Source organism: Manacus candei, unplaced genomic scaffold (assembly GCF_025592945.1).
Source record: "Manacus candei isolate 608988 ecotype Guabito, Panama unplaced genomic scaffold, ASM2559294v1 h1tg000198l, whole genome shotgun sequence".
NCBI lineage: Eukaryota > Metazoa > Chordata > Aves > Passeriformes > Pipridae > Manacus > Manacus candei.
In genome coordinates this window covers 49,911-62,529 of record NW_026138246.1, presented here as the reverse complement: position 1 = coordinate 62,529, position 12,619 = coordinate 49,911, and the positions used below count along the sequence as shown (strand labels likewise).

Here is a 12,619-nt window from a genome sequence, read left to right as displayed (position 1 = left end):
CAGCCCTTTCCCAGCTCCCTCAGCCATTCCTGCTTTTCAAACAGTTTTCCGGCTCCCTCAGCCATTCCTGGTTCTCCAGCTCCTTCCCAGCTCCCTCAGACATTCCCATTCCCAGTTCTCCAGCCCTTTCCCATCTCCCTCGGCCATTCCTGCTGCTCCAACCCCTTCCCAGCTCCCTTATTCCCAGTTCTCCAGCCCCTTCCCACCTCCCTCAGCCATTCCCAGTTCTCCAACCCCTTCCCAGCTCCCTTATTCCCTGTTCTCCAGACCCTTCCCAGCTCCCTCAGCCATTCCCTGTTCTCCAGCCCCTTCCCAGCTCCCTCGGCCATTCCCTATTCTCCAGCCCTTTCCCAGCTCCCTCAGCCATTCCTGCTTTTCAAACAGTTTTCCGGCTCCCTCAGCCATTCCTGGTTCTCCAGCTCCTTCCCAGCTCCCTCAGACATTCCCATTCCCAGTTCTCCAGCCCTTTCCCATCTCCCTCGGCCATTCCTGCTGCTCCAACCCCTTCCCAGCTCCCTTATTCCCAGTTCTCCAGCCCCTTCCCAGCTCCATCAGCCATTCCAGGTTTTCCAGCCCCTTCCCAGCTCCCTCGGCCATTCCCAGTTCTCCAGCCCCTTCCCAGCTCCCTTATTCCCTGTTCTCCAGACCCTTCCCAGCTCCCTCGGCCATTCCCGGTTCTCCAGCCCCTTCCCAGCCCCGGTTTCCGATGGATTTTCCCGGCGGGTGCCGGGCAGGCTCAGGCGCAGCCGGGATTTGCTCACGGGTTTATCTGGGATTGAACAGCGCGCCGGGAATTTGCTGGGGAAAAGCCGGAACCCGACGGTTCCCAACGGGAAGCACAAAAACCCACCCGAGCAAAATTCCAGCGGGAGGGGGCCCCGCCCTCCCGCTCCGGGTCCCGATCCACGGGGATTTGGGGCCGGGAACGCTCTGGAAGCGCGGCCCGGCTCCGCTTCCCGGCGTTAAATAAACTCTTCCGTACAATGGACAACAATTCCTTCTGGGATCCCCACCCCGCTTCCCGGGATTCCAGCTCCATTCCTGTGTCCCACCCCCCTTTCCCGGGATTCCAGCTCCATCCCCGTTTATCCCACTCCCTTTTCCAGGGATTCCAGTTCCATTCCTGTGTATCCCACCCCCCTTTCCCGGGATTCCAGCTCCATTCCCGTGTATCCCACTCCCCTTCCCGGGATTCCAGCTCCATTCCTGTGTGTCCCACTCCGCTTCCCGGGATTCCAGCTCCATTCCTGTATCCCACCCCCCTTTCCCGGGATTCCAGCTCCATTCCCGTGTATCCCACTCCCCTTCCCGGGATTCCAGCTCCATTCCTGTGTATCCCACCCCCTTTCCCAGGATTCCAGCTCCCCCCCCCCCCCGTCTATCCCACCCCCCTTCCCGGGATTCCAGCTCCCCCCCCGTGTATCCCACTCCCTCTTTCCCGGGATTCCAGCTCCATCCCCGTGTATCCCACCCCTTCTCCCGGGATTCCAGCTCCATTCCCGTATATCCCACCCCTCTTTCCCGGGATTCCAGCTCCATCCCCGTGTATCCCACCCCTCTTTCCCGGGATTCCAGCTCTCCCCCCGTGTATCCCACCCCTTTTCCCGGGATTCCAGCTCCATCCCCGTGTATCCCACCCCCCTTTCCCGGGATTCCAGCTCCATCCCCGTGTATCCCACTCCCCTTCCCGGGATTCCAGCTCCATCCCCGTGTATCCCACTCCCTTTCCCCGGGATTCCAGCTCCATTCCTGTGTATCCCACCCCTTTTCCCGGGATTCCAGCTCCATTCCTGTGTGTCCCACCCCCCTTTCCCGGGATTCCAGCTCCATCCCCGTGTATCCCACCCCCCTTCCCGGGATTCCAGCTCCATCCCCGTGTATCCCACCCCCCTTTCCCGGGATTCCAGCTCCATCCCCGTGTATCCCACTCCCCTTCCCGGGATTCCAGCTCCATCCCCGTGTATCCCACTCCCTTTCCCCGGGATTCCAGCTCCATTCCTGTGTATCCCACCCCTTTTCCCGGGATTCCAGCTCCATTCCTGTGTGTCCCACTCCCATTTCCCGGGATTCCAGCTCCATTCCCGTGTATCCCACCCCCTTTTCCCGGGATTCCAGCTCCATCCCCGTGTATCCCACTCCCCTTCCCGGGATTCCAGCTCCATCCCTGTGTGTCCCACTCCCTTTTCCCGGGATTCCAGCTCCATTCCTGTGTATCCCACCCCCCTTCCCGGGATTCCAGCTCCATTCCTGTGTATCCCACCCCCCTTTCCCGGGATTCCCGCTCCATCCCCGTGTATCCCACTCCCCTTCCCGGGATTCCAGCTCCATCCCCGTGTATCCCACCCCCTTTCCCGGGATTCCAGCTCCATCCCTGTGTGTCCCACTCCCTTTTCCCGGGATTCCAGCTCCATTCCTGTGTATCCCACCCCCCTTCCCGGGATTCCAGCTCCATCCCTGTGTGTCCCACTCCCTTTTCCCGGGATTCCAGCTCCATCCCCGTGTATCCCACCCCCCTTTCCCGGGATTCCAGCTCCATCCCCGTGTATCCCACTCCCCTTCCCGGGATTCCAGCTCCATCCCCGTGTGTCCCACTCCCCTTCCTGGGATTCCAGCTCCATTCCTGTGTATCCCACTCCCCTTTCCCGGGATTCCCGCTCCATTCCCGGCATTCCCGGTCCCCGGGCGGGGGGTGGTTCCAGCGGCGGATCCCGGGGGGAATCTCCAGCCCCTTTTTCCAGGGAAAAAAATGCCTCTCGTGCCTCTCCCTCCCGGCCAAGAGCGACGAGACGACGCCACGAAAGACGCGAGCGGAGCGCGGGGGGGGTCGGGGGGGCAAAGACGGGACGAAACACGAAAAAAAAAAGCGCCGATTCCTCCTTTTCCTGCGGCTCCTCCTGCCTGGGGGGAGAGAAAAAACAAAAACAAAACAAACAAAAAAAATGCCTTTTTTGAAATTTAGGAAGTTCCCCGAACTCGGGGAAGGAAGAAACCGCGCGGAGGGGGAAGGGTTTGTTTGGCGCGACGGGTAAATTTAAATTTGAATTTAAATCTGAATTATTTAATTTAAATTAATTGCGAAAATTTTCGAATTATTTTTAAAAATAATTTATTTATTAATTAAATATTTGTTTATTAGTTAATTTAAATAGCTGGGATGTGGGATGGGAAGAGGGAATAGTTGGGATGTGGGTTGGGAAGGGGAATAAATTGGGATGTGGGAAAGGAAGGGGAATAGCTGGGATGTGGGTTGGGAAGAGGGAACAGTTGGGATGTGGGAGAGAAGGAATAATTTGGGATGTGGGACAGGAGGAGGAATAGTTGGGATGTGGGATAGGAAGGGGAATAACTGGGATGTTGGTTGGGAAGGGGAATAAGCTGGGATGTGGGAGAGGAGGGGGAGTAATTTGGAATGTGGGTTGGGAAGAGGAATAATTGAGACATGGGTTGGGAAGGAGAATAAATTGGGATGTGGGAGAGGAGGGGGAATAGCTGGGATATGGAATAGGAAGGGGAATAGTTGGGATGTGGGATAGAAGGAGGAATAGTTGGGATGTGGGTTAGAAGGGGAATAATTGGGATGTGGGAGAGGAAGAGGAATAATTGGGATGTGGGTTGGGAAGGGGAATAAATTGGGATGTGGGAGAGGAGGAGGAATAGCTGGAATGTGGGATAGGAGGGGGAATAGCCAGGATGTGGGTTGGAAGGGGAATAACTGGGATGTGGGATGGGAGGAGGAATAGCTGGGATATGGGATAGGAAGGAGAATAGTCAGGATGTGGGATAGGAGGAGGAATAATTGGGATGTGGGTTGGAAGGGGAATAAACTGGGATGTGGGATAGGAAGGGGAATAAATTGGGATGCAGGAGAGGAGGGGGAATAGTTGGGATGTGGGTTGTGAAGAGGGAATAATTGGGATGTGGGACAGGAGGAGGAATAGTTGGGATGTGGGATAGGAGGGAGAATAGTTGGGATGTGGGTTGTGAAGGAGGAATAAATTGGGATGTGGGTTGGGAAGGGGGAATAATTGGGATGTGGGACAGGAGGAGGAATAATTGGGATGTGGGATAGGAGGAATAATTTGGGATGTGGGACAGGAGGAGGACTAGTCGGGATGTGGGACAGGAGGGGGAATAAATCAGGATGTGGGTTGTGAAGGGGGAATAAACCAGGACATGGGAATTCCTCGGCCAACAGAACGACCCCGAATGAACCGATTTAAACGAAAGGACGGGACTTCCCTCCCGCTCCGGCTCCTCCTCCCGCCCCGGCTCCCTCACTCCGGGCCCGGATTCCCCCGGAGGAGCTTGGCCTGGAGCTTGGCCTGGAGCTTGGCCTGGTCCACGGCGTCCAGGAGGTTCTTGGCGTCCACGGCCAGGGCGTGGGAGGCGGCGAGGACGTGCCGGAGCAGCTCCGAGCCCAGCGAGGTGTGGGCGTTCTGCTGCGCCAGCCGCGCCTTCCCGATCAGCGCCGCCAGGTCCTTGTTCAGCAGCTTCTGCGTGCCCTCGATCTGGGGGAAAAACAGGGGAAAAACAGGGAAAAACGGGATGGGAGGGGATGGAAATGAGGTTTGGAGCGAGGTTTGGAGCGCGGCGGGGAGAGGGAGGGGTTTGGGAAGCGGAGGGAGGGACGGGGTACAGACGACAGGTCCTTGTTCAGCAGCTTCTGCGTGCCCTCGATCTGGGGGAAAAACAGGGGAAATCAGGGAAAAACGGGATGGGAGGGGATGGAAATGAGGTTTGGAGCGAGGTTTGGAGCGCGGCGGGGAGAGGGAGGGGTTTGGGAAGCAGAGGGAGGGACGGGGCACCGACACCAGGTCCTTGTTCAGCAGCTTCTGCGTGCCCTCGATCTGGGGGAAAAACACGGGAAATCAGGGAAAAACGGGATGGGAGGGGATGGAAATGAGGTTTGGAGCGAGGTTTGGAGCGCGGCGGGGAGAGGGAGGGGTTTGGGAAGCAGAGGGAGGGACGGGGCACCGACACCAGGTCCTTGTTCAGCAGCTTCTGCGTGCCCTCGATCTGGGGGAAAAACACGGGAAAACAGGGAAAACGGGATGGGAGGGGATGGAAACCAGGTTTGGAGCGAGGTTTGGAGCGCGGCGGGGAGAGGGAGGGGTTTGGGAAGCGGAGGGAGGGACGGGGTACAGACGACAGGTCCTTGTTCAGCAGCTTCTGCGTGCCCTCGATCTGGGGGAAAAACAGGGGAAAAACAGGGAAAAACGGGATGGGAGGGGATGGAAATGAGGTTTGGAGCGAGGTTTGGAGCGCGGCGGGGAGAGGGAGGGGTTTGGGAAGCAGAGGGAGGGACGGGGCACCGACACCAGGTCCTTGTTCAGCAGCTTCTGCGTGCCCTCGGTCTGGGGGAAAAACAGGGGAAAAACAGGGAAAAACGGGATGGGAGGGGATGGAAATGAGGTTTGGAGCGAGGTTTGGAGCGCGGCGGGGAGAGGGAGGGGTTTGGGAAGCAGAGGGAGGGACGGGGCACCGACACCAGGTCCTTGTTCAGCAGCTTCTGCGTGCCCTCGATCTGGGGGAAAAAACAGGGGAAATCAGGGAAAAACGGGATGGGAGGGGATGGAAATGTGGTTTGGAGCGAGGTTTGGAGCGCGGCGGGGAGAGGGAGGGGTTTGGGAAGCGGAGGGAGGGACGGGGTACAGACGACAGGTCCTTGTTCAGCAGCTTCTGTGTGCCCTCGGTCTGGGAATGGGAGGGAAAAAACAGGGAAAACGGGATGGGAGGGGATGGAAATGAGGTTTGGAGCGTAGTGGGGAGAGGGAGGGGTTTGGGAAGCAGAGGGAGGGACGGGGCACCGACACCAGGTCCTTGTTCAGCAGCTTCTGCGTGCCCTCGATCTGGGGGAAAACCACGGGAAAACAGGGAAAAACGGGATGGGAGGGGAAGGGAACCAGGTTTGGAGCGAGGTTTGGAGCGCGGCGGGGAGAGGGAGGGGTTTGGGAAGCGGAGGGAGGGACGGGGTGGGGGCTCTGGGAATGGAGGGAGGGTTGGGTCGGATGCCGGCAGGAATTTCGGCGTGGAAAGGGAATGGGGGAAAAATATGGGAAAATGGGATGGGAAAAAATATGGGAAAATGGGATGACGCCGACCAGCGCCGCCAGGTCCTTGTGCAGCAGCTTCTGCGTGCCCTCGATCTGGGGGAAAAACAGGGAAAAAACAGGGAAAAACGGGATGGGAGGGGATGGAAATGAGGTTTGGAGCGAGGTTTGGAGCGCGGCGGGGAGAGGGAGGGGTTTGGGAAGCGGAGGGAGGGACGGGGTACAGACGACAGGTCCTTGTTCAGCAGCTTCTGTGTGCCCTCGGTCTGGGAATGGGAGGGAAAAAACAGGGAAAACGGGATGGGAGGGGATGGAAATGAGGTTTGGAGCGAGGTTTGGAGCGCGGCGGGGAGAGGGAGGGGTTTGGGAAGCGGAGGGAGGGACGGGGTACAGACGACAGGTCCTTGTTCAGCAGCTTCTGCGTGCCCTCGATCTGGGGGAAAAACAGGGGAAATCAGGGAAAAACGGGATGGGAGGGGATGGAAATGAGGTTTGGAGCGAGGTTTGGAGCGCGGCGGGGAGAGGGAGGGGTTTGGGAAGCAGAGGGAGGGACGGGACGGGGACGGAGGGTATTGAGGGAGATCTGGGGCTGGAGGGATTGGGTTGGACGCCGGCAGGAATTCCAGAGTTAAAAGGGAAGGAAAAATAAGGGAAAACGGGATGGGTAGGGATGGAAATGAGGTTTGGAGCGCAGCGGGGAGAGGGGAAGGGGTTGGGAAGCAGAGGGACGGGACGGGGCGGGGAGGGAGGGGATGGAGGGATTGGGTTGGGTTGGACGCCGGCAGGAATTTCGGCGTGGAAAGGGAATGGGGGAAAAATATGGGAAAATGGGATGGTGGCGATCAGCGCCGCCAGGTCCTTGTGCAGCAGCTTCTGCGTGCCCTCGGTCTGGGAATGGGGAGGGAAAAAACACGGGAAAAAACAGGGAAAAACGGGATGGGAGGGGATGGAAATGAGGTTTGGAGCGAGGTTTGGAGCGCGGCGGGGAGAGGGAGTGGTTTGGGAAGCAGAGGGAGGGACGGGACGGGGAGGGAGGTGGGTGGGGGAGATCTGGGGCTGGAGGGGTTGGGTTGGGTTGGACGCCGCCAGGAATTTTGGCGTGGGACCCCTGGAATGCTGAAGGAGCTCTGGGACACCTGGGAATGCTGCGGGACCCCTGGGAATGCTGCAGATCCTCTGGGACACCTGGGAATGCTGCAGGAACCCTGGGAATGCTGTGGGACCCCTGGGACTCCTGGGAATTCTGCAGGAGCCCTGGCAATGCTGTGGGACCTCTGGAACACCTGGGAATGCTGCAGGACATCTGGGAATGCTGCTGGAGTCCTGGGAATGCTGCAGGACCCCCGGGACACCTGGGAATGCTGCAGGACAGCTGGGAATTCCAAGGGACTCCTGGGAATGCTGTGGGACCCCTGGGAATGCTGCAGATCCTCTGGGAACACTGCAGGACTCCTGGAAAGGCTGAAGGACCCCTGGGACACCTGGGAACGCTGCAGGAGCCCTGGGAATGCTGCAGGAGCCCGGGAATGCTGTGGGAGCCCTGGGACACCTGGGAATGCTGCAGGAGCCCGGGAATGCTGTGGGAGCCCTGGAAATGCTGCAGATCCTCTGGGAATGCTGCGGGACCCCTGGGACATCTGGAAATGCTGCAGGAGCCCTGGGAATGCTGTGGGACCTCTGGAACACCTGGGAATGCTGCAGGACATCTGGGAATGCTGCAGGAGCCCTGGGAATGCTGAGGGACCCCTGGAATATCTGGGAATGCTGCAGGACCTCTGAGAATGCTGCAGGACCCCCAGGACACCTGGGAATGCTGCAGGAGCCCTGGGACACTTGGGAACACTGCAGGAGCCCTGGGAATGCTGTGGGACCCCTGGGAATGCTGCAGAACCTCTGAGACACCTGGGAATGCTGCAAGAACCTTGGCACACTTGGGAATGCTGTAGGAGCCCTGGGAATGCTGCAGGACACCTGGGACACCTGGGAACACTTCAGGACACCTGGGAATGCTGCGGGAGCCCTGGGAATGCTGCAGGACCTCTGGGACATCTGGAAACACTACAGGATATCTGGGAATGCTGTGGGAGCCTTGGGAATGCTGGAGGACCTCTGGGAATGCTGTGGGACTCCTGGGAATGCTGCAGGACCTCTGGGACACCTGGGAATGCTGCAGGAGCCCTGGGAATGCTGCAGAAGCCCTGGGAATGCTGTGGGACCCCTGGGACCCCTGGGAATACTGCAGGACCTCTGGGAATACCACAGGAGCCGTGGGAATACCACAGGAGCCCGGGAATGCTGCAGGAGCCCTGGAAATGCTGCAGATCCTCTGGGAACACTGCAGGATCCCTGGGAATGCTGCAGGACCCCTGGGACACCTGGGAATACTGCAGGAGCCCTGGGACACCTGGGAATGCTGCAGGAGCCCTGGGAATGCTGTAGGAACCCTGGGAATGCTTCAGGAGCCCTGGGAATGCTGCGGGACCTCTGGGAATGCTGCAGGAGCCCCGGGAATGCCGCAGGATCCTGGGCTGGCTGCTCTCCCTACCTCGGTGCGGGAAGCCGCGGGAAGCTCCGGCAGGATCTCGTCGACGCTCCCGATGAGCTTCCGCAGGGACAAACCCACGTTCTGCGGGACAGAGGGAAGGCTGGGAGGGATTCCAGGGATTCCCAGGGGGCTTCAGCCTCAGGGGAGCCCCTGGGAACGGTCTGTGTGGCCGAGGGAAGGATCCCACCGGGAAAGGAGGGGGGGCGGGAGAGCCCCGTTGATCCCAAGGAGCCAAAGGAGGAGCTGGGAATGTTGGGAACTCTCCTGTCATGGATCCAAGGATCCAAAGGAGGAGCTGGGAATGTTGGGAACTCTCCTGTCATGGATCCAAGGATCCAAAGGAGGAACAGGGAATGTTGGGAACTCTCCTATCATGGATCCAAGGACTCAAAGGAGGAGCTGGGAATGTTGGAATCTCTCCTATCATTGATCCCAAGGACCCAAAGGAGGAGCTGGGAATGTTGGGAACTCTCCTGTCATGGATCCAAGGACTCAAAGGAGGAGCTGGGAATGCTGGAATTGTTCCCACCATTGACCCCAGGATCCAATGGAGGAGCTGGAAATGTTGGAATCTCTCCTAATATTGATCCAAGGACCCAAAGGAGGATCCAGGAATGTTGGAATTGTTCCTACCAATGACCACAGGATCCAAAGGAGGAGCTGGGAATGCTGGAATCTCTCCTATCATCGACCTCAGGATCCAATGGAAGAGCCGGGAGTGCTGGAATTGCTCCCCCAACTGACCCAAGGATCCAATGGAAGGGTTGGGAATGTTGGAAACTCTCCTATCATTGGTCCAAGAATCCAAAGGAAGAGCTGGGAATGTTGGAATCTCTCCTAATATTGATCCAAGGATCCAATGGAAGAGCAGGGAATGCTGGAATCTCTCACACCAATGACCCCAGGATCCAATGGAGGAGTTGGGAATGTTGGAATTATTCCCACCATTGACCCAAGGAGCCAATGGAGGAGCTGGGAATGCTGGAATTGTTCCCACCATTGACCCCAGGATCCAATGGAAAAGCTGGGAATGCTGGAATCTCTTCCACCATTGATCCAAGGATCCAATGGAGGAACTGGGAGCGTTGGGAACTCTCCCAGGGACCCAATGGAGGAGCTGGGAATGTTGGAAACTCTCCCAAAACTCTCCCAAGGACCCAAAGGAGGAGCTGGGAATGTTGGAATCTCTCCTATCATCGACCCCAGGATCCAATGGAAGAGCAGGGAATGCTGGAATTGCTCCCCCCACTGACTCAGGGATCCAAAGGAGGAGTTGGGATTGTTGGAAACTCTCCTATCATTGATCCCGGGATCCAAAGGAGGAGCTGGGAATGTTGGGAACTCTCCCATCATTGACCTCAGGATCCAATGGAAGAGTTGGGATTGTTGGAAACTCTCCTATCATTGACCCCAGGATCCAAAGGAAGAGCAGGGAATGCTGGAATTGTTCCCACCATTGACCCCAGGATCCAAAGGAGGAGCTGGGAATGTTGGGTACTCTCCTATCATTGATCCAAGGACCCAAAGGAGGAACTGGGAATGTTGGAATCTCTCCCATGATTGACCCAAGGATCCAATGGAAGAGCAGAGAGTGCTGGAATTGCTCCCCCAACTGACCCAAGGATCCAATGGAAGAGTTGGGAATGCTGGAAACTCTCCCATCATTGACTCCAGGATCCAAAGGAAGAGCAGGGAATGCTGGAATTGTTCCCACCATTGACCCAAAGATCCAATGGAGGAGCTGGGAATGTTGGGAACACTTCTATCATTGACTCCAGGATCCAATGGAAGAGCTGGGAACGTTGGGAACTCTCCTATCATGGATCCAAGGACCCAAAGGAGGAGCTGGGAATGTTGGAATTGTTCCCACCATTGACCCAAAGATCCAAAGGAAGAGCAGGGAATGCTGGAATTGTTCCCACCATTGACCCCAGGACCCAAAGGAGGAGCTGGGAATGTTGGAATCTCTCCTATCATTGACTCCAGGATCCAATGGAAGAGCTGGGAATGTTGGAAACTTTCCTATCATTGACCCAAGGATCCAATGGAAGAGCTGGGAATGCTGGAATTGTTCCCACCATTGACCCCAGGATCCAATGGAGGAGCTGGGAATGTCGGAATCTCTTCCTCCATTGATCCAAGGCCCCAGTGGAGGAGCTGGGAATGTTGGAAACTCTCCCAAGGACACAAAGGAAGATCTGGGAATGTTGGAAACTTTCCCATCATTGATCCAGGGACCCAAAGGAGGAGCTGGGAATGTTGGGAACTCTACCAAGGATCCAAAGGAGGAGCTGGGAATGTTGGAATCTCTCCCATGATTGACCCAAGGATCCAATGGAAGAGCAGGGAATGTTGGAATTGTTCCCACCATTGACCCAAGGATCCAATGAAAGAGCAGGGAATGTTGGAATCTCTCCCATCATTGTTTCAAGGATCCAATGGAGGAGCTGGGAATGTTGGAAACTCTCCTATCATTGATCCCAGGATTCAATGGAAGAGCTGGGAATGTTGGGAACACTTCTATCATTGATCCAAGGACCCAAAGGAGGAGCTGGGAATGTTGGAATTGTTCCCACCATTGACCCAAAGATCCAAAGGAAGAGCAGGGAATGCTGGAATTGTTCCCACCATTGACCCAAAGATCCAAAGGAAGAGCTGGGAATGTTGGGAACACTTCTATCATTGACTCCAGGATCCAATGGAAGAGCTGGGAACGTTGGGAACTCTCCTATCATGGATCCAAGGACCCAAAGGAGGAGCTGGGAATGTTGGAATTGTTCCCACCATTGACCCAAAGATCCAAAGGAAGAGCAGGGAATGCTGGAATTGTTCCCACCATTGACCCCAGGACCCAAAGGAGGAGCTGGGAATGTTGGAATCTCTCCTATCATTGACTCCAGGATCCAATGGAAGAGCTGGGAATGTTGGGAACTCTCTCGTGATTGACCCCAGGATCCAATGGAAGAGAAGAGAGAGCTGGAATTGCTCCCCCAACTGACCCAAGGATCCAATGGAAGAGCTGGGAATGTTGGGAACACTTCTATCATTGATCCAAGGATCCAAAAGAGGAACAGGGAATGCTGGAAACTCTCCCACCATTGACCTCAGGATCCAATGGAAGAGCAGGGAATGCTGGAATTGCTCCCCCCACTGACTCAGGGATCCAAAGGAGGAGTTGGGATTGTTGGAAACTCTCCTATCATTGATCCCAGGATCCAAAGGAGGAGCTGGGAATGTTGGGAACTCTCCCATCATTGACCTCAGGATCCAATGGAAGAGTTGGGATTGTTGGAAACTCTCCTATCATTGACTCCAGGATCCAAAGGAAGAGCAGGGAATGCTGGAATTGTTCCCACCATTGACCCCAGGATCCAAAGGAGGAGCTGGGAATGTTGGGTACTCTCCTATCATTGATCCAAGGACCCAAAGGAGGAACTGGGAATGTTGGAATCTCTCCCATGATTGACCCAAGGATCCAATGGAAGAGCAGAGAGTGCTGGAATTGCTCCCCCAACTGACCCAAGGATCCAATGGAAGAGTTGGGAATGCTGGAAACTCTCCCATCATTGACTCCAGGATCCAAAGGAAGAGCAGGGAATGCTGGAATTGTTCCCACCATTGACCCCAGGATCCAAAGGAGGAGCTGGGAATGTTGGGTACTCTCCTATCATTGATCCAAGGACCCAAAGGAGGAACTGGGAATGTTGGAATCTCTCCCATGATTGACCCAAGGATCCAATGGAAGAGCAGAGAGTGCTGGAATTGCTCCCCCAACTGACCCAAGGATCCAATGGAAGAGTTGGGAATGCTGGAAACTCTCCCATCATTGACTCCAGGATCCAAAGGAAGAGCAGGGAATGCTGGAATTGTTCCCACCATTGACCCCAGGATCCAATGGAAGAGCTGGGAATGTTGGGTACTCTCCTATCATTGATCCAAGGACCCAAAGGAGGAGCTGGGAATGTTGGAATCTCTCCTATCATTGACTCCAGGATCCAATGGAAGAGCTGGGAATGTTGGAAAC

General features: G+C 56.4%; 2 protein-coding genes across 42 annotated transcripts in view; both read right to left on the bottom strand.

Annotated features, from left to right (window-relative positions):
* Positions 1-731: 731 nt before the first annotated feature.
* LOC127464195 (uncharacterized) lies at positions 732-2,669 on the bottom strand. Of its 41 annotated transcripts, none has more exons than XM_051774395.1 (6): positions 2,510-2,669; positions 2,261-2,466; positions 2,095-2,176; positions 1,804-2,051; positions 1,638-1,719; positions 732-1,218 (listed from the first exon to the last, which is right to left on the bottom strand). In XM_051774395.1, the coding sequence occupies exons 1-6, from the start codon at positions 2,667-2,669 to the stop codon at positions 758-760; spliced, it is 1,239 nt and encodes a 412-aa protein (XP_051630355.1). In that variant the 3' UTR covers positions 732-757. The 41 variants fall into 41 exon arrangements, with proteins under 41 accessions (XP_051630355.1, XP_051630371.1, XP_051630374.1 ...); XM_051774411.1 differs by having other exon boundaries at positions 1,638-1,678; positions 1,887-2,051; XM_051774414.1 differs by having other exon boundaries at positions 1,638-1,678; positions 1,804-1,968.
* PTK2B (protein tyrosine kinase 2 beta) overlaps positions 2,649-12,619 on the bottom strand; it is a 59,872-nt gene continuing 49,901 nt past the window's right edge. The window contains exons 29-31 of the mRNA XM_051774388.1: positions 8,596-8,676; positions 4,236-4,508; positions 2,649-2,894 (exon numbers count right to left, since the gene is read on the bottom strand). Of these exons, the coding sequence (XP_051630348.1) occupies positions 4,275-4,508; positions 8,596-8,676 (315 nt within the window). The 3' untranslated portion in view covers positions 2,649-2,894; positions 4,236-4,274. The remainder of the gene's footprint in view (positions 2,895-4,235; positions 4,509-8,595; positions 8,677-12,619) is intronic.

Coding starts and splice junctions, on each gene's coding strand:
- LOC127464195 (XM_051774389.1), bottom strand. CDS start 2,669: ATGCCGGGAATGGAGCGGGAATCCCGGGAAAGGGGAGTGGGATACACA. Junction 2,467..2,509: donor TGGAATCCCGGGAAAGGGGG/GTGGGATACACG, acceptor GGGAAAAGGGAG/TGGGACACACAGGGATGGAG. Junction 1,219..1,637: donor TGGAATCCCGGGAAAGGGGG/GTGGGATACACG, acceptor CGGGAAGCGGAG/TGGGACACACAGGAATGGAG.